This window comes from Vitis riparia, chromosome 15, assembly GCF_004353265.1.
Source record: "Vitis riparia cultivar Riparia Gloire de Montpellier isolate 1030 chromosome 15, EGFV_Vit.rip_1.0, whole genome shotgun sequence".
In the NCBI taxonomy this organism is placed as follows: Eukaryota; Viridiplantae; Streptophyta; class Magnoliopsida; order Vitales; family Vitaceae; genus Vitis; species Vitis riparia.
This window is the reverse complement of record NC_048445.1, coordinates 874,646-899,448: the sequence shown is the minus strand read 5'-3', so window position 1 is coordinate 899,448 and position 24,803 is coordinate 874,646. Positions and strand designations below refer to the sequence as shown.

Below are 24,803 nucleotides of genomic sequence, written 5' to 3'. Positions count from 1 at the left end.
TGTAATTGATTTTTTGAAAAAATGATTTAAAAAAGGAAATCGGCAATTTTTAGTTTGAAAGACGGGGGCAGTGATAACAAGTTCTTGAACATCCACAGCAGATGCTGTCTGGAACCTGGAGAATGAAGCATCATACATCTGATTTGCGGCATGCTTGCCTAGCTGAAGACCAAATTTATGTATAATAAAGAGTTCTCAGAAGAATGTCATGTATGTCCACTTCCCATGACCAAAACATACTAAATCACAAGCACAAGAGGTAAATACCAAAAGAAACTTTGCCAAAAAGAAACCAGCAACCTGTATCTACAACATGCTGTCTGTCTTGGCTGGCAGACGACGGAAGAAATTGATCGGTGCTGAAGGCAACCTGCCCCGGAATCTGGGATGCCTCATGAGATAAAACCCAGCCACCAAAGCCAGCACCTGGAAGGGGGTGATGTACAGAACAAGGGCAACAAGAAGACAGAACACCAGGAATATGGTTGTGGCCCGGGGATCTCGCCAGCTTAGCAGAGCCTGGAACCGTTCTCCTTGGGTTGCAACATCGCCCACTACAGTCTGAATCCTTCCAGCCACACTCCTCAGCCGGTCATACCTCATTCGGACCAACTCTGAGCCCCGGGAGGTTGGAAATGAATCAAACTCCTCATCAAGCTCATCAGGGTGGACATTGTCAGCATAAGATATTTTTGTGTTCATGTGAGGAGGGTATCTGGGGCGGCCCCGGTAGTTCCAAAGCCCTATCATAAACATGTAGAGAAACACTGTTGGCAAGATCAGCTCTGGAAAGCATACCAACATCACAAACAGAACATGTACCAGCCCTGTTGTGATGGGGTTTTTCCATGTGCAGACTTCCCCGAACCATTTTCCAACTGCAATTAATCCTGAGAAAACTGACATTAGCCGGAAAAAATTGGCCTTGCTGCGTCTCATGCTCCAGAGATGGGAGTCCATATCAGACATGTATTCGATTACTTCCTTCCGAAGAGGGGGTTCTGACCGGCTAAGCCTGGCTGCCACTATGTTGACAGCCTGGTGGCGCAGCATGTCCTGCTGCATTACAGTGAACGGCTTAATATAGTGCATTTTAGGCAAAAGGGGGCGTGAGTATATCAGCATTGTGTTCATCAAGGATGTGCATGAAAACCGTATTGCCAGATGCAGCTCACCCATCTTTTTGACACCATTGGGGTGAAGGACCAGAAGCGGGTAAGTGTGAGTATAAACACGACCGGTTTCAAGAGTAGAAATTCGAATGCGAACCTTCCCAATTTTCAGGTCTCTGTTACCGTTTGAACCCCCAACATGGCAGTTATCAAAAACCCCAATTGTGATAACTGTGGCTGGATCATAAACCTCCCAAGTGTACTGCTCGTTGTATTTTGGGCTCAAGCTGTTCATTATGGTTCGAGTCCGAACCCATTTCTGACCATACTTTGCTACACAGTATGTGTCTGATGTACCCTTTTGATCCCTTGTTTTCATCGGATGGAGCCCATCAGCATTTAGAATACCCAGCTCCAAGACACCAATTGAGGGGGTCCGGAGCCAGAGCTGCTTTAGTGAGGGTCGGAGATCACTGCTGTAGTGTGTTGACTCATCATGCACATGGTAACCTCCCTCAAGGAAAAGACAGAGCCGGAGTCTACTAGCAAACTTATCTTTCTTATCTTTCTTACTCTGATCCACATCCATGACGTATGCCTTTTCAAGGGGATACCATCGAGAGCGATCAATTCGATCATCATGTCGAACCTCAGCACGTTTTTCAATGGCGTTCAATGGTATAATGGTCCTCCCAATTGTCTCGTCTTTGTTTGGACCCACACGATCTTCCACTGAAAGCATCAGGTGATCTTCAAAGGGTTCAGCAACAACAAATATCAAGTCTTCGTTCCAGAGTGGGTTCAGAGTTCGAGCTTGAGTTGGCTTTGTCTTTAAAATCTGATTACCAATTTGAGCCTTCACGTATACATCTGGGAAACGAGTCTTTTCAGTGGTAACCAAGTCTTGCGCCTCAACTATAGTAACTCGGACATACCAAAGTCTTGGTGAATGGTAAACTTTAGATCGTATATATGAGGAGCCAGCTGCAGAGCTATCATGATGGGAAGCTGCATCTGAATGCCATGCATCAGGAAAAGCCTCATCAGCTTGTGTGCCATACCATACTGCAAGCATCAGTTCTCCATTATTTTTCTCTCCCTTACTGTTTGCAATCCTATACCATTCTGGGGCCAATGGACTATCCGGCGGGACCCGAGTGGGAACATCACTGAGATCAAATCGAACAAACCCAACAATATCATCTTTTAACATATCCTTATCCTTGACCACAACTTCCAGAACAGATGACTGCATCCTGTCCCCAGCAAAAGCAAACACTTCATTCCATTCAGGGTTTTTGTTTTTCTCAAAGTGTTTTGTAATTCCCTTGTAGTTCCCAACTCTTACTTCAACAAATGGGTCAAGGCTCCCGGTAACATCCTTGGTAGGAAGATCACGGGCTTTCACAACTCGTACAAAAAGGTAATGCATTTGCTCAACAAGATCATAGGTGCTGGCTGGCTTGTCTGCACGTATAACTCGCCCCCCAACAATCTGTCCCCCTCCAAGGATAGGGCTTGTCTCTTTAAGTTGATAATCAAATGGTTGAGAAGCCGAACCTGAGAACATGCGAACAATTCTTGGACCCTGCGGTTCGGCTCTCATCTGATCAGCCCCAAATCTTCCTGGCTCTTGTGACATGGCTGCAGGGTGTTGTTGTTGTGGGACATTTGTGTTTGGAAGGTGATGAAATGTGTGCCTTGCCTCGGCTTTGTCTTTGTCATTAGAGAATGCGCCCTGGACCATGTTCTGGACAATGTTCTGAACTTGTTGGACAGGCCCTTGAGCTTGGGTTCTGTGCAAATCTGTAAGCACAGAGGATTCCATTGCTGGAAGTGGATTTGAGGATCTTATGGAAGGGTCATCAGTAAGAAAGACTTTAAGACCAAGTTCTCCTTTTACACGCGACCAAATGCCTCGTTTCTCCAAAGGGTAGTGCAAAACAGCAGCATCAGAATAGGGGACGAATGATGTCCCAGTGAGCCGAACCTTCCCAAGGAAGGATTTAGAATTGGTGGTCTTTACAAGGTTATAGACCCAGGCTTCAAGAATGAGATTAGATAGGTTGTTTGGATCAGAAATGTTGAAGTAGAAGCTTTCATTCCAGACTGGATTGAGATCCTTCTCTTTGGTAGTGGTACGAAATTTCTGGTTATCGAAGTGGAGCTCCACAAAGGCACTGGCTGAGCCCTGCCCATCTTTAGGCATGAGGTTGTGAGCACTCACAACCTCCACTCCTAGCTTCAAATTTGACATGGTGTTCTTTTATGTAATCCTCCAAGACTTAGTGAACAAAAACAAGGTATTCTCCTGAAGGAAGGAACAAACAATTTAGCAACAGTGGCTTTCCAATAGACAAATAAATGCAATGTCGCAGGAAAAACTGAAGAATCAACGAATGCCCAGTCAATTTTACATTCTCCTCATCCTCCTATCACAGACAGCATCTCCAAATCTAGGACATTAATGAACCTTCACAAAGTAATATTCAACAGTGATTAACATCACTATAATTCAGAAGATATGAACAAAGAATCCGGAAACTAAATTCACTCTATAATCTTAGAAAAACAAATGGGTGTTGTGAACTGGTGGAGACACCATTTTCCTCCAGAATCAACCCTTAAATGACTCTTAAGAGTTAAAACTTCCTATATATGGAATCAAGCTCATAACATAGAAAAGAACCCAAAAGTAATGAAAGAAACCATTGATAAATTTCCATTGATTCCTACACAAAGGGAAAGAGAGAATCTAAAAAAGTTCAGATTGAACAAAAGGTAGATTCTGAATAAAAGCCACAAAGCTTTTAGGATATTCTTGAGAAAATTATGGATAAAAAAGGGGGAAAAAAAAGGCGCTTGATTTTCTCAGCAGCAAAACAGGCATCTAATTCCTCTTGTCATCAACTTCACAGATGAAAAACTAGGACAAAGATATGGCTCTGTTTTCCAGGGGCAAAAAAAGGTATTTTCTTACAGCTTCCAAAATACTAAGAATAATATTATTATTATTATTATTATTATTATTATTATGAAAAAAAAAAAAAAAATCTCTTTACATCAAACCGCTCGAGAAAAATTGTTCCTACAAATATTTTTCCCTGAATAATTAGAGAAGTCAGCTTTCTAATCCGATTCTCAAAATTCTCTGGAAAAAACAAAACCAGAAAAATCTTTTTTTTTTTTTTTCTGCAAAACAGAGTCATCTAGAAAACAAAATTCCGCAGATTTTTCACAACGTTCAACAGATATCCGCACCCAAAAAAAAACAAAAAAATAAAAATAAAAATAAAAACAACAACAACAAACAAACAATCCTGCCAAACGCCACGAAAGCGCCTCACTTTTCCCTTCGCCTACCAGAAAACGCAGGAAAACAAAAAGAAAACCCGGAAACTCGTCTCATTCAACCCAATTCAACCCCAACCTGCCGGAAAATCCCAAGTTTCCTCTCTTTTCCCACGCTTTTCCAGCAACCAAACAACAGATATCCACACAAACAAAAAGAAACAACAAAATGACAATCAGAAAAACCAACAAAGATACAAACCAACCTTCTCTTCAGCTTCAAAGTTTGCCGATTCCGCTTCGCAAGCTGCCGACAGAAGCTCACACCTCTTGATCCTCGAGCTGATCAACGAGCAATCCTCCTCCAGAGCTCTCACCTTTAAAGAAGAGAAAGCGACCGCTTCAGAGAGAAAAGAAGAAGAAGAAGCTGAGAAACCCTAGAAATAGCTTCTGCGATGCTTCGGAGAAGAGAGAAGATAGAGAGAGAGTCGTCGAAAACGAGTAGAGAAAGCGAGAGGAGGTCACCGCAAGTATCCGTTTCCGCTTGTTTTTTCTTCCTCTTCTGCCAAACAGAACCTAAGGACTGAAAGGCGTTTTAAACCTGTTGTATTCCTCTTAAAACTACGTCGTCCATCTTTTCCCTACTCGCGGTTGTTTGGTCAGTCCCATTACTCGCGCTGGCCGCTTTTTGAATATTCGGATATTTTTTTCCTCTTTGCTTTCCAAAGTTAACGATTAAAAATATCGCTGTCCACCAAAATATCAAGACTTTGTAAAAAAATATTAATAAAATGAAAATGAAAATTTGATTAATAAATATAAAATTTAAAATATAATTTCGAAAAATAATAAAATAATTAATAATACATATATTAAAATTAATTATTAAATTCATTAGAAGAAGTAATTTATATGGATTATTGATAAATTAGTTTTTAAAATAAATATATTTTTATAGAAAACTATTAGTTTTAAGTGTAAAATAATGTAATATACACAAAATTAATAAATAAAAAAGATAAAGTAGTTGCATCGCAATCACATTTCACACCCCACTATATTTATTTATAAAAAAATGACTTGAAGAAAAGTCTAGTTTGGTACCAACTTTAGATTTTTTTTTAAGTCAATGTGACCAATTTGATTTAATCAATAACCCATTTTTTTATTTTCTTTAATTCATATTTATTTTAATGATTCCTCATTATATCTTATAAAAACACCTGAAAAGTATCTAGAAATTATTTTAAAAATAATATATTTTTAGAATAAATTTTCAAATAAACTATTCTATGTAATAAGCGTTTTTGACATCGGTTGCCAAACAAACAAACCCTTCACTCCCAGAATTTTAAGAATTTATGTCCACCTGCAACTGCAAGTACAATTTTCAATTCCTAATTATCTTACTTTCACTTCTCCTAACGTTCACACGATAAAATAATTTTATTTTCAATTTCTATAATTCGAGGAAGGCCCTGAGTGTGGTCACTCACACACTTTATCATCATCTTATAACATCATAGGCCCTGTGTTAAATCATCTCCAGGTGGCTAATAATTAAAACATCAAAAGACGAACCGGTCCCACCGGGGATGAGAAGAATTGACGATGCTCTGATAAGTTCCAACGATCCGACGGTCCTGGTTCGGAGCATCATGCACAAGGTGGGGCCGTGCATACCGTAGTCTCCGTCCTAAAACTACACAGTATAATATTCTGGTAAGAAAAGGCTGGCCGGGATGGGACAAGAGTTAGGATATGGATAGTAAAATGACGGATTTCGCCCCAACCTTTTGGGAGAAATACATTCGGGAGGTGGGGGCCACAGGGGTCGCAAGTGGAAAAGTGGGGTAAAGCATTATGATTATCTGAAAGCGCCATGCAATGGGTAGGAACCACGTAGGATGTTGCCACGTGTGGGGCACCTATTGGTTGTTGACGTGTGTGGCCTTGAACGTTTGGAGATTATCTTAACTCGGATTTGACTAGACTTTCATCACTCGTGACTCACCCACCACGGTTACAAATAAAACAAAGATTAATAACTTTTTTCCCAAGTTTTATCCACTTACTTAATAATTAAGGCTTCATTAAATAATATAAAAATAAATACAAGTGGCATTAAAAATGAAAAATAAACCGCTAATATCTTTTTCAAATTTTATTATAAAATAATTAAAAATACAAAAAAAAAAACTTAATGGGGATCTCACAAAATAATAATAATAATAATGGCAAAGGTTGGATTATGACATGGTTATTTTTTGTAACAATATTTCTAAATATAATAATTATATGGTTGATAAATTTATTAGTGCCCACAACAAATTATTATTATTTTTTACAAGTTTTATCTATTTAAAAAATATAGATTCTAAATTTTATTTTTTTGTGTAAAATATTACTTTAAAATTAATTTTTAATACTTTAAAATAAATCTATAATTTTTCGTATTATAGTCATGATTCACGTTCAATATATTAATGAAAAAATAAAATATTATTTTAAACAAGAAAGTGGATTCCCAAAGGAAAGAAGACAAAAAGTTTTGATGTCACATTCGAATTCCCAACTTATTTTGAAAGCAACAATGAGAGAGTTTTTAAAGAAAGATTCGTTGGAAATGCTTTTCACGGGGTTATTGCCTTTACTTCCCTTCTCCTGCACATTAAAGTGGTTATTTATTTGGCCGTTACGTCCCTCGCCTTACATATTAAGGTGGCTATCCAATTATTAATGGTCCTACTATGGTTTCATAGATATCGAAAGCACACCACCAATAAGGTGATGTTAAGGGTACGTCTTTGGGTCGTATGTATTAATTCAGTATTTTAGTATTTTATTTTATTAATTTAAAACCCCTTCATAATCAAATTACTGTACTGATTTGGTATTTTACCAAACTTGCAATCTCGATCATTTAAATAATATAATAAAATTTAAATCTATATATGATGATATAAATATATGATATTATAATACGAATAAATAAGATCAAAGTAGAAAAGAATGACAACAAGATACAAAACATACAAAAGGATGTGGTCAAATTATATTTGTGACCCATTGTGATTGATCTTGATTTTTAGTAAGTGCTGATTTAGGATTCTAGTAGAATTTTAGAAGATTTAATGAACTTTATGATGATGGCGATGGTGATGGATATAGAATATTTAGATGGTTGGTATTAAGATAGGGTTTGTCATGTTAGTAAGTGGTACGTTTCACTACCATATAAAAAAGGTTTCATAAATTATGAGTTTTCACACCTTAGTTTTACCTAAAACTTATTTGTTTTATACTCCACGTCTTATTATTTGTACTTTATATATAGTCTCATTACCTTATAAATTTATACCGTAACTTTTTTTTTAAAACTTAGTCTTATTCGTTGGTAGTCTTATTTAATAGTTCAAATTTCAGTATAAACTTATGATCTAGATTGAAAGTTTGATATTATACTAATTGATACATTTTCAATATGATATTAGAAAAATATCACCAATTTAGAGGTGCTACGTGTACACATGATTTCTCTATGTTCTCATTGATTTGTCATTTATACAGGGTTTTGTAGTTTCATACCCTCATTTTATTTTCTAAATTTTGGTCTCGATGTTTTGTACTACAGTCTTATTTCTTTGTAATTGATTCCATTTATTTATACCTTAATATCATTTATTTGCACATTCTTTCAATCTTTTCATTAAAATAAATACAAGTATAAAATCTTTCTCCCCCTTTTTTTTTTTGGGAACATAAAATATTAAATAGCTAATTTAATTAAATATTAACATCCAACTCATTATGAATGAATTATTAATCTTTATATTTAAGAATTTAAATTTTTAAATGTATAAAACTTCCAAATAATAATTAATTATAGGCACTAATAATTTTACCAATTAGAATGATTTAATTTTTCGAAATTATTAAATACTATAGAGAGAAAAAGAACGCAATGATTTAGAAATGGGAATCCTAAAGGTTAGTCATGCCACTATAGGGGAAAAACAATTTGTAATCAAATGTTAAAAGAGTACATCTAGCAGCTTTAATAGTTTCTTTATACGTGCCCCTTTGTCAACCATACAATCATTTCCTTTAGAAATATCGTTCACCAAATGATCATGATCCCAAACCAACCTTTTGCCTCTTTTTATTTTTCACTTTTTTTAGATCCCAATTGGGTAAGACATTGCTATCTCATGGCAAGGATGTAAAAAATTAGTTCGAAAATTTTAAATTAAATTAAGTCGGTCCAAAAAAATTGGACTCGAGAGCTTGTACTTGCGAATCCTCCAAATTTCCAAGATAGGGTTGATCCCAATGATGCAAATCTAATTCACTAAGAAAAGTTTTTACTTATAATTTTAATTTTATTTAAAATTAATGAGATATTTAATATAGTTAAAGTCACATAATTTGTTAGCTTAAAGTTTTATAATAAATATAATATAAAATATCTATTATACATAAAATTTGAATATATTTTTTAATATATTTTGAACTCGTTTTAGAATATCGGAGTAAAAATATTTGACTCTGGACACTGACTTTGTGTCTTCGTATTGTAGATTTTTCATATAAAAGATTACTTTTATATTATAAAAACCTTTGAAGGTTCTTCATTATAAAATTATTTATTTTTATTATGATTTTTTAAGTTGGTAAAATTTATAATTTATATATCTATACTATAATAACACTATTGAAATTCTTTACATAATTTAATAAATATCAAAATTAGGTAGAATATTTTAGTACTATTAAAATAAAATAAATACATCCTTTTCTTGGTTTAATTTTTTAATTCAATTTTTATGATTTTTTTTTTTAATTTGTAGAGGCCGGTCATGGTCGTCACTTTGTTTATAAAATTAAGGTCAATATAGGTTGTGTAAGGTGATGTGTAATCCCTTTAATTTATACTATTTCTACATTATTTTTTAATCAATCAATAATTAAATTAAAAATAATCATCCAATTATTTGATCTCACTTGTCACACCCTCATCTTCTTCAATTAATAATTTTTTTTTAAAAAAATTTAAGCTCACCCATATCTATTTTTTAGCATTATCATAATTTTTTTTTTATTTGTTTCTAAAAAGCTGGGCTTTTGGCAGATCATTCTGGCACGGGTCCTCAACCTGGTTGATCTTGATTTTCTGGCTTCCCAAACAGGTCATTGATGTGAAAAATATTTAAAAAACCCTTGTCTTCTTTGCTGAGAACAAAAAGGCAAAGCACATGGCTGGGGAAAAAAACTAGGGATGGTCAATTTCCTTGGCCAGATATGCTAGGATTCATTTTCTAGGATACTTTCCTGGAAAGGCCTGAGAAAAAAGTGATTACGAAAACAAGAGAATAATTTCCCCAAAATAAAAAATAAAGAAAAAAATATGGGCAAGAAGAGAAGATATCAAATATTTAAATACTTTTTTATTTGGATATTAGTTTGTATAAAATTATAAAAATTAAAAAAAGTCTTTAATAAGAAAATATCATTCACAAAAATGCTAAAAATTAAGAGCTCTTTATCACTTTACAGGTGTCAGGCATTTTCCTATAGGGATTGTTTATTCACATGTGGTGATGAGTGGTTCACGTGGGTTCGAACCATGGCTAAACCTACATGAGAGAGAAGTTGGGAGGTGGTTGGGTCCCATGAATCAAAGGAATTGCCGATGCACCACAAAAGGCTGATCCAAAATGAATCCCATCAAAGTGTGGAATATTTTTTCCTTGAAGCCAAACATTGGTCTTCTCCACCTAAAATTTTTAGGCAAAAGTTTGGATTTGACTTGCCATCATCCAACTCAAAATAATTTCGGATTATCACACCAATCACGAAACATAAATGAATCGAAAAAGTGAAACAGACTCTACATAAATTAAATATATTTATTAATATAACTTAATATCATAATTTAAAGTTAAAAATGATTTTAAATAATTAAAATAAATATAAATTAAGTTATTAAACACTTTATAATATAAAAGTATTTGTACTATATTCATATGCCCACATATTTCATTTTTTTTTATATGGTGGGTGGGTATCGTTGTTTTATTTTATAAATAATAATATTATTTTATACCTTATTCTAATTTTTTAATATATTGATATTATGGTCTTATATAATCATATTTTACTAAACATTTAATCACATGTTTGGTACAATATGGAAGTAATACCATAAAATATTTAAAATAGTTTTTAGATTTGACATTTGATCAATTCATAGATTGTAATTTCGTATGTCATTATTATTCTCCAATAGTCAATATTTATATCCAACTTAAATTGATTGGGATTAAGTGTGACAATAACATCTCCCGTCGCCTTCATGTCATATTAAGGTTATACAACACATCTTAATCTAAGCCCTTTAGGTGAGGATATTATGATCGAGAAAGTGTAACCAATACGCTTGGCCTAAGAAGAAAGACTTTCATGTGGAAGGGTTGGATTGAGTTGGGCTGAAAGAAGCCCAACCCAAATCAAAGAGGCCCATCACCATACCCACAAACCACAAACGGCTTCCGAACTATAGGGAAAGACCAGGGTTAGGAGAAGACCAAAAGAAGAGAAAAACATGGTCAAAAAGGCCAAAAATATTACAAAACCCCGCAAAAAATTCAGTGGCCAAATCCTAAGGCCAAAACTCCTAAAAAGTGGAAACCAAAACGTGGCAACAAGAAAGTGTAGTGGTGGACGTGATCAGCCTTGGATAAATGCAAGAAGTGAATGCCAACCCCTTATTTTCACCCCCACAAATGTCTCTCCTCCCTTTAACCTTTTCTTATTCTCTTCCTCCTCCATAACCCACTTCCCATATGCCCTCCAAAACTTAGGGATCTCTCTCTTTCTTCTTCTTTCAGACTTTGTGGGGTTTTTCTTTTTGGTTCATTTTACAGAAGGGTCATCTCTCGGTGGAGGACAACATGGTATGTTCTCACACATCTTATTGAGTTTCCTTCACTTTGTGTTGATGGATGAGACTAATGAAAAACAATCACCCAAAAACATTGAAGAAACAATGCAAAGACCAAAAAGAAGATCAAATGGTAGTAAAATAATGCACATAATTGAAAGTTACACAATTCCAATCGTTGCATGTTAGATAGCATGATTTGAATTGTGAACCTAAATCTTAATTAGGAAAAGTGATTGTTGGGTGATTTACCATGCTCTATTTTACGTAGCTTATATTTTATCCTGGTAGGCGAACTCGGCATCTGGGATGGCAGTGCATGATGAGTGCAAGCTCAAGTTCTTGGAACTAAAAACAAAGAGAAATCATCGGTTCATTGTCTTCAAGATCGATGAAAGGATCCAACAAGTGATGGTAGAGAAGTTGGGAAGCCCTGACGAGACCTATGAGGACTTCACCAACAGCTTGCCTGCCGATGAGTGTCGCTACGCTGTGTTTGATTTCGACTTCACAACAGATGAGAACTGCCAGAAGAGCAAGATTTTCTTCATTGCATGGTGGGCTATCTCCAATATCAATCTCTAATCCACTGTATGATCTTTAATTCTCAACCTGAAAAAAAGGCCTAATCATTTTGTGACTGTAGGTCACCAGATACATCAAGGGTGAGGAGTAAGATGCTGTATGCAAGCTCCAAAGACAGATTCAAGAGAGAGCTTGATGGGATCCAAGTTGAGTTGCAGGCAACAGATCCTAGCGAAATGAGCATGGATATCATAAAAGGCCGAGCTCTTTAGACCCTTGAGGCATTGCTGTTTGGCGTCTCCAGTCTTGAGCCTTTTTCTATTTTTAGATTTCTTGACTTGTGTGGATTGAATATGAACCATTAGTAGGGTGTAATACCATTCATTCTTCTGTTACATTGAGGCTTAAATTGTCGGGTTTTAATGTGGTTGATCCTCATACCAAAGGACTTTTGCAAGAAGTTGCTGCTCCATCCATTTTTCTCTGAATCTTTGTCTTCCGAATTGCGCTTTTGTATTTAGAACTTTTGAAGTAAATACTGCTACTGTTGCATTCAGTTTCTGTTCAGTTTTAGCTGTTTAATACTTCTTGTTGATTTCATTTGTATTTGGGTTGTCCTCGATTCTTACTCTGAAACCCAAGCCAATGGTTTCCTCTGTTTGTTTGGGAAGAATTTAAATTCTTGGGAAAATGGGTTATTGGGGCTGTTCTATAAGGTATTTTTGCCGAGTCTCTCTGGAGAATGATTTTCCAACTGTTTCCGATGTACCAAACAGAAGCTGAAGTGAACCCCATCAATTTCTCAATTGGTATATGGATGGAGAAGAAGACCTATATGCATAACTAACAGTTCAGTTCAGATGATCATCAGAGGGGAGAATTACATCAAAGATATCTTAATCTGTCTATCAATTAACAATGCCTATGCATGAGAAAATTTAGCTGTTTGGTTCTTAAGAATAAGAATGACAGGAAAAGGACACAAAGGGAACTCTTTCCTAATCCTCATCATTTACAGAATTTGGTCATTTTGCCTTAAGATTATTTTCAAAGATCTCCTCCAACAGTTCCACTTTCTTCCCATGTCTCCACTTGCTTCATCACATGGTCTTTCTTCTCAAGCACATCTTTGAGTTCTGCAGGATCATAGGGAGGGGGCATGGTACATGGACCCGTATCCGAAGGACTCCTCACCATGCTTTGGATCTTATAATCCTTCTCCAACCCTTTCACAGGGCAAACCATCGTCTCTGGGCAGAACTCCACAGCCCCTGGAGGCACAGATGGCTTGAATTTAAGCAGCTTTGCATACATGGACAACAGATGGAACATGTAGTCATACACAAATTTCATCTTTAGCTTCTCTTGGACGAAGCTGCTCCCCGCCTTCGCTATCTCCTGTGCCTGTTGGGTGGCATCAAGGTTAGAAAATAGAGCAAGATTACAAGTTTTTCTGACAGAGAAATCTATCTTTCATCACCTTCTCTGTATGGTTATTGCACCATTCAGTGGCAAATTTGATGGATTTGCACATGTCCTTGAGTTTTAAAGGCCAGTAATGGACCATAGGCTGTAAACTTCTTGTGAAGAAATCATAGTAGTGAGGGTTTGCAAGCAGGGTCACAGAATCACAAGCTAGAATGTATTTTTCACTGACTGACCATGTAACTCCCTCGGTGTAAATCTTGTATCTGGATCAGTTGGGCCAAAGTGAAAACAGGGGTTATGAGAAAACACAAAAGGAAAAAAAAAAAAAACCCGAAAAGTTTCTCCAAATTCAATCACTCACCTATGAGTGCATTGGCTTGCTAAATCTGAATTGTTGAATCCACTATGAATCTCTTGACGCCAGTCCTGCAAATCTTGAAGCTATCAGCAACATTCATGTATTTGATCTATTACTGAAAATATTGGGAGAGTCATGAAGATTTGTTACTATGTCATAAATCCGAGCATTCCAGTCTTGTTCACTGGTTTTATTGCATTTGGAAAGCTCATGTCTGGCCAGACCCAGATTGATGTTGCCTTTCCAATAAGCATAGGGTTCTCTGTCTATCCACTTGGTTATGTTGTTGCCCTCTTTCAGGTCCTTTTTCAAGGTATTCCATTGTTTTATGTGGATCTCTGGCCTGCACAACCAAATATGAGATGGCCTGATCTTTAAAAAAACATCACAAGAGAATCGTAGAAGGCTTACCAACCCCAAAATGACCAGTCCGGGAACACAATATCATATGTTTCATCATCTCCACAGTAATGAAACAATGGGGGTGGAGTAGTGGCATTGGGCCCTTGGAAGTATCGTGTCTTCATCGCCAGTTTGTCCCCGCATGAAAACATCAAATCGATGTCCGGCAGCTTCCCAGGATACATCCTCAGCAACTGCAGAATGCCCCATATGGTGAACACATCTCTAGTTTGATAGACCCCCTTGTACTTCTCCATATAAACTTTGCCATCCACCACCACAACCCTGATATATGCTGCAGGTTTTGCTCTTTCCACCATGTCCCTCGTGATCCCCGTCTCCCTCCACGGCCTCAGATCTTCATATATCCACCGGAAGTATTCTGGGCAGGTCTCAGTGGACGGTTCACTGGGCTCAAATGTCGCCAGTGGAGTGACTGGGCAGGTCTGTGCCATGTTTCCCTCACTGCAATTCAGTGAATACTCAATTTTTTTATTACAAGGCTTTATTGAACTGCTATGACTCCAAACTTTCCTAAAGGAATCTCCTGTAAAAACAGACTGGAAAAACAGTACTTAGAATCAGAAAAACTGAAAATATTTCCATGAACTTTGCATGAAAAAACATATGTATTTAACAAATATATAAACATAAGAACAAGAAGGAGAAAACATCATGGGTCGAACGGAGAAAGAAATATGCAGATGACAGGAGCAGCTTACAACATTGCTCCACCGGGTGGAAATGAAAGCTCCAACGAAGAGGATGATGGAGAAGAGAGAAACAGTCATGGTAGCACCTTTTATGAAGGGAGAAGCCAAACCTGCTCCATGAAATTCATTATGAGCATTCTCTCCCATATGGGAAAATTTCTCATTACCAACAACCTCCCCCATTGCCTTCTCCTGATCCAAGATGACTCTCGTTTCACTTCAATTGAAAAACCAAGAAACCCCCCATTGCTACATGTATTAATGGGGAAAAACCATGATAATAAGAAGAGGAAAAAAACCCAGAAGAAGAAGAAGAAGAAGAAGAAGAAGAAGAAGAAAAAGAAAGTGAATTTTGGCGTTCACCTCAAGGCTTTTGGCTATAGAAAATTAGAGATAGCTTTACGTACTTCTTAATTCAAGTTGCCATTGGTTTGGTTTTCTATGCAGTTGTTTCATCAATTCAATGCTTAGAATTTGATATGATCTAAATAAATCCAGTCTCTCTTTTCAAGAAGTTAAGCTATACCATTGAATTGAATAAAAAAAGCAAAGAAAATAAAAAAAATTCATGGCAACTAGTTTCCCATGTGCCAAACAGAGCTGAAATGAATCCCATGAATTAGTCAATTGGCATATAGATGGAGAAGAAGATCTATTCATGTATAACAATTGAGTTATAATCAGAAATTTTTTCTTCCTAGCAATCACTTTCCCTGGAGTTCATTTTTAAAAGTTGGGAGTATTCATCGGTAAAAATCAGTAATTACATCAAAGATCTGCAGAGGGTGAAATGGCATCAAAGATCTGTTTATCTATATATCGGTAAACATTAATGCATATGAATGAGAAAACTTTGGGTTGGACGGGTGAAAGACTAATTCGTACTAAACTTGTCTATGAATATGTCCAACTCATGCCAAATCCAACCCTTAGTCGGGTTCAGAATTCTCAACTTGCGCCAACCCTAATATCTTCAGGTTGATAATTTTGTAATCTAGGTTCGACACAAACTCGTTCACACCTTGCCCATGTCAACTTAGGCTGGTAAGTTTGAGCTCTTGAATACATTTTGAAATTGCCTAATCTTCAAAAAACCATCACAAGAGATTAGAAGGATTGCCAACCCCAAAGTGACCAGTCCCGGAAGATAATATCAAATGTTTCATCATCTCGACAGTAATGAAACAATGGTGGGGAGCAGTGGCATTAGGTCCTTGGTAGTCATGTGTCTTGAACACCGGTTTTTAGCCCGGCATTCAAATATCAAATCCAAGTCCGGCAGCTTCCCATGATACATCCTCAGCAGCTGCAGAATGCACCATATGGTGAACACATGTCTAGTTTGAAACACCCACTCGTACTTCTCCATAAAGACCTTGCCATCCACCACCACAACCCTAATATGTGCCGGGTTTCCGCTCTTTCCACCATTTCCCTCGTGATCCCCCTCTCCATCCACGACATCAAATCCTCATAGATCTACAGGAAGTTGCTGCTCCTTCCATTTTTCCCTGAACCTTGGCTTCCAAATTGTGGCTTTGTATTAAGAGCTTTTGAAGTAAATAATTCTACTGTTGCATTCAGTTTCTGTTCAATTTGATTGTTAATACTTGTTCTTTTTACTTGTTTCCTGTTTATCTCAATTCTTACTCTGAAACTCAAGCCAGTGGTTCCCCTGTTTGTTTGGACCCAAATTTAAAATCTTGGGAAAATTGGGTAATGGGGCTGTTCTATAAGGTATTAAGCCCAGTTGCTTAGAAGGGGGGTTGGGTTGGGGGTGGGGAATTAACCCAAAATGTTTCCTTTGAGTTTGATGTCTGAATGAACAGTTCCCCCAAACAGAAGTTAAAGTGAATCCCATGAATTACACAATTGGTATATGGAAGAAAACTAAATTTAGATGATCAGCAGAGTATACAATTACATCCAAGAGATCTTGATCCATTTATCGATCAACAATGCTTATGCATGAGAAAATTTACATGTTTGGTTCCTAAGAATAAGAAGTAACATGAAAAGGACACAAAGGGAACTCTTTTCTCATCTACATTATATACAAAATTTAGTCATTTTGCCTTAAGAATATTTGCAATGGTCTCTTCTCCAACACTTCCACTTTCTTCCCATGTCTCCACTTGCTTCATCACATGGTCCTTCTTCTCAAGCACATCTTTGAGTTCTGCTGAATTAAAGGGAGGAGGCATGATGCATGGACCTGTATCCGAAGGACTCTTCACCATGCTTTGGAGCTTATAATCCTTCTCCAACCCTTCAACAGCGCAAGCCATCATCTCTGGGCAGAACTCCACAGCCATTGGAGGCACAGTTGGCTTGTATTTAAGCAGCTTTGCGTACATGGACAACAGATGGAACATGTAGTCATACACAAATTTCATCTTTATCTCCTCTTGGACGAAGCTGCTCCCCGCCTTTCCTATCTTCTGTGCCTGCTGGGTGGAATCAAGGTTAGAAAATAGAGCAAGATGGAAAATTTTCTATTAGAGAAATCGATCTTTCATCACCTTCTCTGTATGGTTGTTGCACCAGTCAGCGGCAAACTTGATGGATTTGCACATGTCCTTGTGTTTTATAGGCCAGTAATGGACCAGAGGCTGTAAACTTCTTGTGAAGAACTCATAGTATTGAGGCTTGACAAGCAGGGTCACAGAATCACAAGCTAGAATGTATTTTTCACTAACTGACCATCCAATTCCCTCAGTATAAATCTTGTATCTGGATCAGTTGAGGGGTCATGGGAAAAAACACAAAAGAAAGGAAAAAAATCCTTAAAGTTTCTCCAATTTCAATTACTCACCTATGAGTGCATTGGCTTGCTAAATCTGAAGTTTTGAATCCACTTTGAACCTCTCGACCCCAGTCCTGCAAATCTTGAAGCTATCAGCACGATTTATGTAGTACTGTAACTGAAAAGATTTGGCCGAGTCATGAAGGTTTGTTACCATTATATAAAGACGAGCATTCCAGTCTTGTTCACTGGTGTTTCTACATTTGAAAAGCTCTTTTCTGACCACACCCATCTTGACATTTCCTTTCCAATAAGCGTAGGGTTCTCTGTCTATCCACTTGGTTCTGTAGTTGCCCTCTTTCAGGTCCTTTTTAAAGCCATTCCATGGTTTTATCTTGGTCTCTGGCCTGCACAACCAAATGTGAAATTGCATAATCTTCCAAAGAACCATCACAAGAGAATGGTAGAAGTCTTACCAACCCCAAAATGACCAGTCCGGGAAGACAATATCATACGTTTCATCATCTCCACAGTAATGAAATAATGGTGGTGGAACAGTGGCATCAGGCCCTTGGTATAAATGTGTCTTGATCATTGGTCTGTCGCGGCATTCAAACATCAAATCGAAGTCCGGAAGCTTCCCCGGATACATCCTCAGCAGCTGCAGAATGCCCCATATGGTGAACTCATCTCTATTGTGGTTCACCCTCTTGTACTTTTCCATATAAACCTTGCCATCAACCACCACAATCCTGATGCTTGCAGCAGGTCTTGCTTTTTCCACCATGGCTCTCGTGATCCCCGTGTCCATCCATGGCCTCAGATCTTCGTAGATCCACCGAAAGTATTCTGGGCAGGTCTCACTGGGCGGTTCACGGGGCTCAAATGCCACCGGTCCAGTAACCGGACAGGTCTGTGACACGTTTCCCTCTCTGCAATTCAGAGAATACTCAAATTTCTGACTATGGGGCTTTGTTGGACTAGTATAATTCAAAGTTTTCTTCAAAAAATCTCCTGTGAGAATAGACTGGAAGAACAAAAATTAGAATCAGAAAAAGGGAAAATATTTTCAAGAACTTTGCATTAAAAAACATATGTATATAATAAAACATATAAACATAAAAACAAGAAGAAAGAAACATCATGCATGGGGTGGATGGAGAAAGAATTATGCAGATGACAGGATCAACTTACAACATTAATCCATCGGGTGGAAACGAGAGCTCCAATGAAGATCAGGATGATGGTGAAGAGAGAAACCGTCACGGTAGCACCTTTCTTGAAGGGACCAGCCAAACCAGCTCCATAATTTTGATTAGGAGCCGTCTCTCCCGTATGGGACAACTTCCTATTACGAACAACCTTCCCCATTGCCTTCTCCTGATCCAAGATGACCCTCTTTCCACTTCAATTTGAAAATGTTCAGAATTAATCTTCAATGATAGCTCTAATTGCTATATGGGTGCATTTTATTAGGTAAATACAATGACAAAAACAAGAGGAAGAAGCCCGGAAGAAGAAGAAGAAGAAGAAGAAGAAGAAGAAGAAGAAGAAGAAGAAGAAGAAAGTGAATTTTGGCGTTCACCTCAAGGCTTTTTGGCTATTGAAAATTGGAGATAGCTTGACGTACTCCTTAATATAAGATGCCTTTATTTTGGTTTTCTATGCAGTTGTTTCATCAATTCAACGCTTAGAATTTGCTTTCATTTGAGTAAATCCAGTCTCTCTTTTCAAGAAATTAAGCTAGAATAAAGAAACCAAAGAAAATAAATTTTTTCATGGCAAGTGCTTGTTTCTCATGTGCCAAACAGAGTTGAAGTGAATCCCACGACACTACAACAAATTTCACATTTTCCTACTATAATTTAAGGCAAAAATAAAAATTTTACCAAAAAATAAAAAATTTTGCAACAAATTTTATTTTTATGGAAAAAATGATTTTCTTAGACATGAAACTTGCACTCATAACAAAATATTATATTTAATCTCATCATATATTCATGACAAATAATTTTTCTTAAGATTTTAATATGAATTTTGTATTGATGTCAAAAAGCAACATTTAATCACAAGGATGATTTATAGCAAATAGCTTCTTACACAATTTTCCTATAAATTTTTTGTTAATTTAAATTTGTGTAAGCCTATTAGAAATTTGTTTGGGTTAATTGAACTAGGGATGATTTTGTCCATTCAACATTTTTATAAATAACATTATATTTTCATGACAAATATTTTTTTCATAAGATTTTGATATGAATTTTGTATTTATGGCAAAAAATAAGATGTAATCATAACGATGATTTGTTTTCTTATAAAATTTTTGTTAATTTAAATTTGTGTAAGCCCGTTAGAAATTTGTCTAAGCTGGTTGAACAGTTGAACTATAGATGATTTTGCCCATAAATATTTTTTTTAATAACATTATATATTTATGACAAATAATTTTTCATAAGATTTTGACATGAGTTTTGTATTCATAGCAAAAAAATAACATGTAATGATGACAATGATTTATGACAAATAATTTCTTATACAATTTTCCTATAAAATTTTTGTTAATTTAAATTTGTGTATATTAATTAGAAATTTGTTTGAGGTACTTGAACTAGGGACGATTTTGCCCATCAACCTTTTTTTAATATATATATTTTTAATTATAAAACTTCAACAACCACATCTAATTAAAATAATAGCTACATTTTTTTTAATGATATCATTAAAAAAACGGAGCTATTATTTCAAAATCTTGTGAAAAAATATTTGTCTCCGTAAATATAATATAACCTTCCTCTCTAAAAAAATCTTTTTTTTTTTTCCATTAAAATAAGATTTATTGCAATTTTTTTTTTTTTTACATAAAAATTTATATGCCTTTAGTTTGGTTTTCTACGCAGTTGTTTCATCAATTCAACGCATCCAGTCTCTCTTTTCAAGAAAGTAAGCTAGAATGAAAAAACCAAAGAAAAAAAAAAAATTCATGGCAAGCACTTGTTTCCCATGTGCCAAACAGAGTTGAAGTGAATCCCATGAATTACTCAATTGGTACATAGATGGAAAAGAGAATTTATTCATGTATAAAAGTTGAGTTATAATCATAAATTTCCTCTTCCTAGCAATCACTTTCTCTGGAGTTTATTGATAGAAGTTGGGAATGTTCATAGAAGCAGTGAAAGAGGAAACATCAGTAAACTGAATTTAGATGATCTGCAGAGGGCGAAAATATATGAAAGATTTGTTAATCCGTCTATCAGTTAACATTAATGCCTATGAATGAGAAAATTGAGTCCTAGTAAAAGTTCAAACTATTATTCTCTGTTTGTTTCCTAAGAAAAAAATAACAAGAGACAGGCACAAGGGAGCTCTTTTCTCATGACATCATTTACAAAATTTGGTCATTTTGCCTTCAGATTTTTCAATGAACCCTCCTCCAACATCTCCACTTGCTTCATTACATGGTCTTTCCTCTCAAGCATATCTCTGAGTTCTGCAGGATCATATGGGGGAGGCATGGCGCATGGACCCGTATCAGAAGGACTCTTCACCATGCTTTGGATCTTGTACTTCTTCTGTAACCCTTTCACAGGGCAAACCATTGTCTCTGGGCAGACCTCCACAGCCCCTGGAGGCACAGTTGGCTTGTATTTAAACAGCTTTGCATAAGCCGACAACACATGGAACATGTAATCATACACAAATTTCATTCTTAGCTCCTCTTGGACGAAGCTGCTCCCTGCATTCCTTATCTCGTGTGCCTGTTAGGTGGCTTCAAGGTTAGAAATCAGAGCAAGATGTTGAGTTGTTCTCTTAAAAAATCTTTGTTTGTCACCTTTTGTGTATGGTTATTACACCATTCAGTGGCAAATTTGATGGATTTGCACATGTCCTTGAGTTTTATAGGCCAGTAATGGACCAGAGGCTGTAAACTTCTTGTGAAGAAATCATAGTATTGAGGCTTGACAAGCAGGGTCACAGAATCACAAGCTAGAATGTATTTTTCGCTAACTGACCATGCAGCTCCCTCCGCATAAATCTTGTATCTGGATCAGTTGAGCCAAAGTGAAAAAAAGGGCCATGAAAAGAGAAAAAAAAAAAAAGGAAAGGAGACTCGGTAAATGATCCAATTTAGGGTGCAACTTGGACGTATTGTAGCAAATTCGACCCAAGATCGGGTTGAGAATTCTTAACTCATACCGATGGTAATATTGTTAGGTTAATATTTTTGTAACCCAATCTTGTTAACACCTTGTCCACACCAACCCAGCGTTAGAAGATTGGGCACGGGTTGGGTGGGTTAGATGCACCCAAGTTGCAGCCCTATTGGTTACTCACTTATGAGTGCATTGGGTCGATAAATCTGCACTCTTGAATCCATTTTGCATCTCTTGGAGCCAGTCCTGCAAATTTTCTAGCTATGATCAGCACTTATTTTATGTGGTACTATTACTGAGAAAATTGGGAAAGTGATTAAGATGTGTAACCATGTTATAAATTCGAGCATTCCAATCTTGTTCATTGGTCTTACTGCATTTGGAAAGCTCATGTCTGGTTACGCCCATTTTGAAGTTGCCTTTCCAATAAGCATATGGCTCTCTATCCACCCACTTGGTTTTGTTGTTGCCTTCTCTCAGGTCCTTTCTCAAGGTGGTCCATGGCTTTATACGGATCTCTGGCCTGCATAACCAAATGTGAAATTGCCTAATCTTCAGAAAACCATATCAAGAGATCAATGTTAGAAGGCTTACCATCCCCAAAATGACCAATCCGGGAAGACGATATCAAGTGTTTCATCATCTCCACAGTAATGAAACAATGGAGGTGGAGCAGTGGCATTAGGCCCTTGGTAGTCATGTTTCTTGATCACCGGTTTGTCACCACATTCGAACATCAAATCGAAGTCCGGCAGCTTCCCAGGATACATCCTCAGCACCTGCAGAATGCCCCATATGGTGAACACATCTCTAGTCTGAAACACCCACTTGTACTTCTCCGTATAGACCTTGCCATCCACCACAACAACCCTAATATGTGCTGGGGTTTTCGCTCTTTCCACCATGTCCCTCGTTATTCCCGTCTCCATCCATGGCTTCAAATCTTCGTAGATCCACCGGAAGTATTCTGGGCAGGTCCCGGTGGAGAGGTTGCTCGGCTCAAATGTTGTCAGATGAGTAACTGGGCAGGTCTTTGTCATGTTTCCCTCACTGCAATTCATTGAGTACTCAAATATTTTATAATGGGGCTTTGTTGAACTCCTATAATTCCAAGCTGTCCTAAAGGAATCTCCTGTAACAATAGACTGAAAAACAGCTCTTAGCCTAATTTTGTATGGTGTAATGAAGGAGGCATGCATTATGGGATAATGGAGAGAAATGCAGGGGGAAATGGCAACTTACAACACCGCTCCACCGGGTCGAAAGGAAGGTGCCGATGAGGAGAATGATGAAGAAGACAGAAACATTCATGGTGTAACTTTTCTTGAAGAGACCAGGCAGCCCAGCTCCATGAAATGCATGGACATTGTCTCCCATATGGGGCAACTTCTCATTACCAACAGCCTCCTTCATTGCCTTCTTCTTATCCAAGATGATCACCCTTCTCCTACCTCAATGTTGAGACAAGAAAAAGAGAAATCACCATTTATCTTCCATGATAGCCTCCATGGCCATAGAAGAAGAAAAAGCCCAGAAGGAGGAGGAGAAGAAGACAAAAACAGTGTGAATTATGGGGTTTCCCTTAAGGTTTTTGACCTGGAAAATTTGCACAAAAGAGGGTGCATTTTTTCATCAATTCAATGCATGGAATTTTCCTTGATTTAAATCCTGGAGTGGGGTTTTTCATCAATTCAATACAACATTTGAAAAGGCCCGCTGGTTCCTGTTTTGACAGTTAAGCAGCTAGACCATCCTGTTTTGAATTGAATTGAATTAAAACTAAAATATTAAAAAAAAAGAAGCCAAAATAAGAAAATAAATTGAAAGTTAAGAGGATAATAAGATCAAAGAAGGCTTAATTTAAACAATTAAATATATGGACGGCAACGGCTGCACTAATATTCAATGCTTAGATGTCACTTCTAACAATAGGTTATGTGGGTTGTTAATTCCATTTATTTCGAAATAAAATCAACTTCACTCCCCCTTTTTAAAGACATCTTTGATTTAATCCCTTATTAATTTTAATTTTTTTTTTTTGCATTAAGATTGATAAATGAATATTTCTAATTGTATGTAAATTTATTTAAAAATAGATTAACTAGTTATTGAATGACTATTTTTCAGAATCGTGCTGAAAAACAAATATCAATAGAAAAATGTCACATCAAATTTATTTAAATACCATTACTTTATTTGTTCTCTAATCTCATATATGTCCAATTCTAAAATTCAAATTTTATCATTCATTTAAACGATTAGGATTATATCTTAGTTATGATATCGAATCGATACTATAATATTTTTCTTTAAATTACTCTTGTTTACCTCTTGTGTAGAGGAAAGAAACAAACATGAAAAGCATGGAAATGTGAGGATGGAAGAAGAAAAAGGGAAGAGTCACATTATCAACATGAACTAGGTTTGAATTTTTCATGAACAAGGAAAGAAATCATGAGTGGGTTTGAGCTTAGATGGAGGAAAGGAGATTGAAAGCAATGAAAAATGTGAAGATTGAGACGTTAAAGGAATAACTTGTTCTTCTATCAAGGAAAATGGTTTATTATTTTCTCAATGATTTATATTCGTATATTAAAACATTTTATTTTAGCGACAAGAAAAATAATTTCATGTTTATTTAGAGAACATTAATTCATGTATAATCACCATCTTTAGTACAAGATAAAAATAAAATTAAAGTAGCTCGATATTTGAATATTAAGATGACATGATATGAATAAATATTGGTTATACATTAACCCAACAACATAATATTAAATAGGCTCTGACTATTTAAGAAATATTCAGAACAATAGACAATTATTACATAATTTATTAATTTTTCATCTCATTAAAAAAAAAAAAAAACTCTGTAATATTTTCATAAAATTTAACTACCGACATTTCATGAATTTCTGGTGTCTTCTTCCAACCATTCAAGAATGTCTGCACTCATTTCAGGTATTAATGGATTAGTAATGCTTCATTAATTGGCATCAACCATGCCCACAGGTTGATTATGACTGTATTCCGCAGCAAGATTTATGATGTCTGCGCCTCTTTCTAGTACCAAACCTTCAATGAAGAAATTGCAGTAATGAGAGGGTTTGTGAGCAAGGTCATTAAGTCAACAT

The 24,803-nt window shown here is 36.4% G+C and overlaps 5 protein-coding genes across 6 annotated transcripts; 1 reads left to right on the top strand and 4 right to left on the bottom strand.

Annotated features, from left to right (window-relative positions):
• Positions 1–142: 142 nt before the first annotated feature.
• Positions 143–4,970, bottom strand: LOC117931728 (FT-interacting protein 3-like). Its single transcript, XM_034852768.1, has 2 exons — positions 4,670–4,970; positions 143–3,423 (listed from the first exon to the last, which is right to left on the bottom strand). The coding sequence occupies exon 2, from the start codon at positions 3,367–3,369 to the stop codon at positions 307–309; it is 3,063 nt and encodes a 1,020-aa protein (XP_034708659.1). The 5' UTR covers positions 3,370–3,423; positions 4,670–4,970; the 3' UTR covers positions 143–306.
• A 6,152-nt stretch (positions 4,971–11,122) lies between these two features.
• Positions 11,123–12,427, top strand: LOC117931730 (actin-depolymerizing factor 10). The gene is made up of 3 exons (XM_034852770.1): positions 11,123–11,359; positions 11,638–11,903; positions 11,993–12,427. The coding sequence occupies exons 1-3, from the start codon at positions 11,357–11,359 to the stop codon at positions 12,141–12,143; spliced, it is 420 nt and encodes a 139-aa protein (XP_034708661.1). The 5' UTR covers positions 11,123–11,356; the 3' UTR covers positions 12,144–12,427.
• A 283-nt stretch (positions 12,428–12,710) lies between these two features.
• Positions 12,711–15,064, bottom strand: LOC117931729 (O-glucosyltransferase rumi-like). The gene is made up of 6 exons (XM_034852769.1): positions 14,782–15,064; positions 14,069–14,619; positions 13,808–14,000; positions 13,661–13,725; positions 13,352–13,562; positions 12,711–13,275 (listed from the first exon to the last, which is right to left on the bottom strand). Exons 1-6 carry the CDS (start codon positions 14,953–14,955, stop codon positions 12,919–12,921), a joined length of 1,551 nt encoding a protein of 516 aa, XP_034708660.1. The 5' UTR covers positions 14,956–15,064; the 3' UTR covers positions 12,711–12,918.
• A 1,628-nt stretch (positions 15,065–16,692) lies between these two features.
• On the bottom strand, positions 16,693–19,044 carry LOC117931847 (O-glucosyltransferase rumi-like). 2 transcript variants are annotated; one of them, XM_034852918.1, is made up of 6 exons: positions 18,713–19,044; positions 18,034–18,545; positions 17,733–17,925; positions 17,588–17,652; positions 17,295–17,505; positions 16,693–17,219 (listed from the first exon to the last, which is right to left on the bottom strand). In XM_034852918.1, exons 1-6 carry the CDS (start codon positions 18,887–18,889, stop codon positions 16,839–16,841), a joined length of 1,539 nt encoding a protein of 512 aa, XP_034708809.1. In that variant the 5' UTR covers positions 18,890–19,044; the 3' UTR covers positions 16,693–16,838. The 2 variants fall into 2 exon arrangements, with proteins under 2 accessions (XP_034708809.1, XP_034708808.1); XM_034852917.1 differs by having other exon boundaries at positions 17,995–18,545; positions 18,713–19,043.
• A 1,767-nt stretch (positions 19,045–20,811) lies between these two features.
• LOC117932535 (O-glucosyltransferase rumi homolog) lies at positions 20,812–23,316 on the bottom strand. Its single transcript, XM_034853809.1, has 6 exons — positions 22,912–23,316; positions 22,264–22,814; positions 22,000–22,192; positions 21,851–21,915; positions 21,348–21,558; positions 20,812–21,273 (listed from the first exon to the last, which is right to left on the bottom strand). The coding sequence occupies exons 1-6, from the start codon at positions 23,080–23,082 to the stop codon at positions 20,914–20,916; spliced, it is 1,551 nt and encodes a 516-aa protein (XP_034709700.1). The 5' UTR covers positions 23,083–23,316; the 3' UTR covers positions 20,812–20,913.
• Positions 23,317–24,803: the final 1,487 nt, after the last annotated feature.

What these genes read in the sequence shown, in the direction of transcription:
- LOC117931728 (XM_034852768.1), bottom strand. Translation starts at nt 3,369, where the DNA reads ATGTCAAATTTGAAGCTAGGAGTGGAGGTTGTGAGTGCTCACAACCTC.
- LOC117931730 (XM_034852770.1), top strand. An exon ending in AAGATTTTCTTCATTGCATG is followed by an intron (nt 11,904 to 11,992) that starts GTGGGCTATCTC and finishes TTGTGACTGTAG; the next exon opens with GTCACCAGATACATCAAGGG.
- LOC117931729 (XM_034852769.1), bottom strand. Translation starts at nt 14,955, where the DNA reads ATGGGGGAGGTTGTTGGTAATGAGAAATTTTCCCATATGGGAGAGAAT. An exon ending in ATGCTCGGATTTATGACATA is followed by an intron (nt 13,726 to 13,807) that starts GTAACAAATCTT and finishes CAAGATTTGCAG; the next exon opens with GACTGGCGTCAAGAGATTCA. An exon ending in GCAAGCCAATGCACTCATAG is followed by an intron (nt 13,563 to 13,660) that starts GTGAGTGATTGA and finishes CAACTGATCCAG; the next exon opens with ATACAAGATTTACACCGAGG.
- LOC117931847 (XM_034852917.1), bottom strand. Translation starts at nt 18,889, where the DNA reads ATGGGGAAGGTTGTTCGTAATAGGAAGTTGTCCCATACGGGAGAGACG. An exon ending in GACTGGTCATTTTGGGGTTG is followed by an intron (nt 17,926 to 17,994) that starts GTAAGACTTCTA and finishes TTGGTTGTGCAG; the next exon opens with GCCAGAGACCAAGATAAAAC. An exon ending in ATGCTCGTCTTTATATAATG is followed by an intron (nt 17,653 to 17,732) that starts GTAACAAACCTT and finishes CAAGATTTGCAG; the next exon opens with GACTGGGGTCGAGAGGTTCA.
- LOC117932535 (XM_034853809.1), bottom strand. Translation starts at nt 23,082, where the DNA reads ATGAAGGAGGCTGTTGGTAATGAGAAGTTGCCCCATATGGGAGACAAT. An exon ending in ATGCTCGAATTTATAACATG is followed by an intron (nt 21,916 to 21,999) that starts GTTACACATCTT and finishes GAAAATTTGCAG; the next exon opens with GACTGGCTCCAAGAGATGCA. An exon ending in GTAATAACCATACACAAAAG is followed by an intron (nt 21,274 to 21,347) that starts GTGACAAACAAA and finishes GCCACCTAACAG; the next exon opens with GCACACGAGATAAGGAATGC.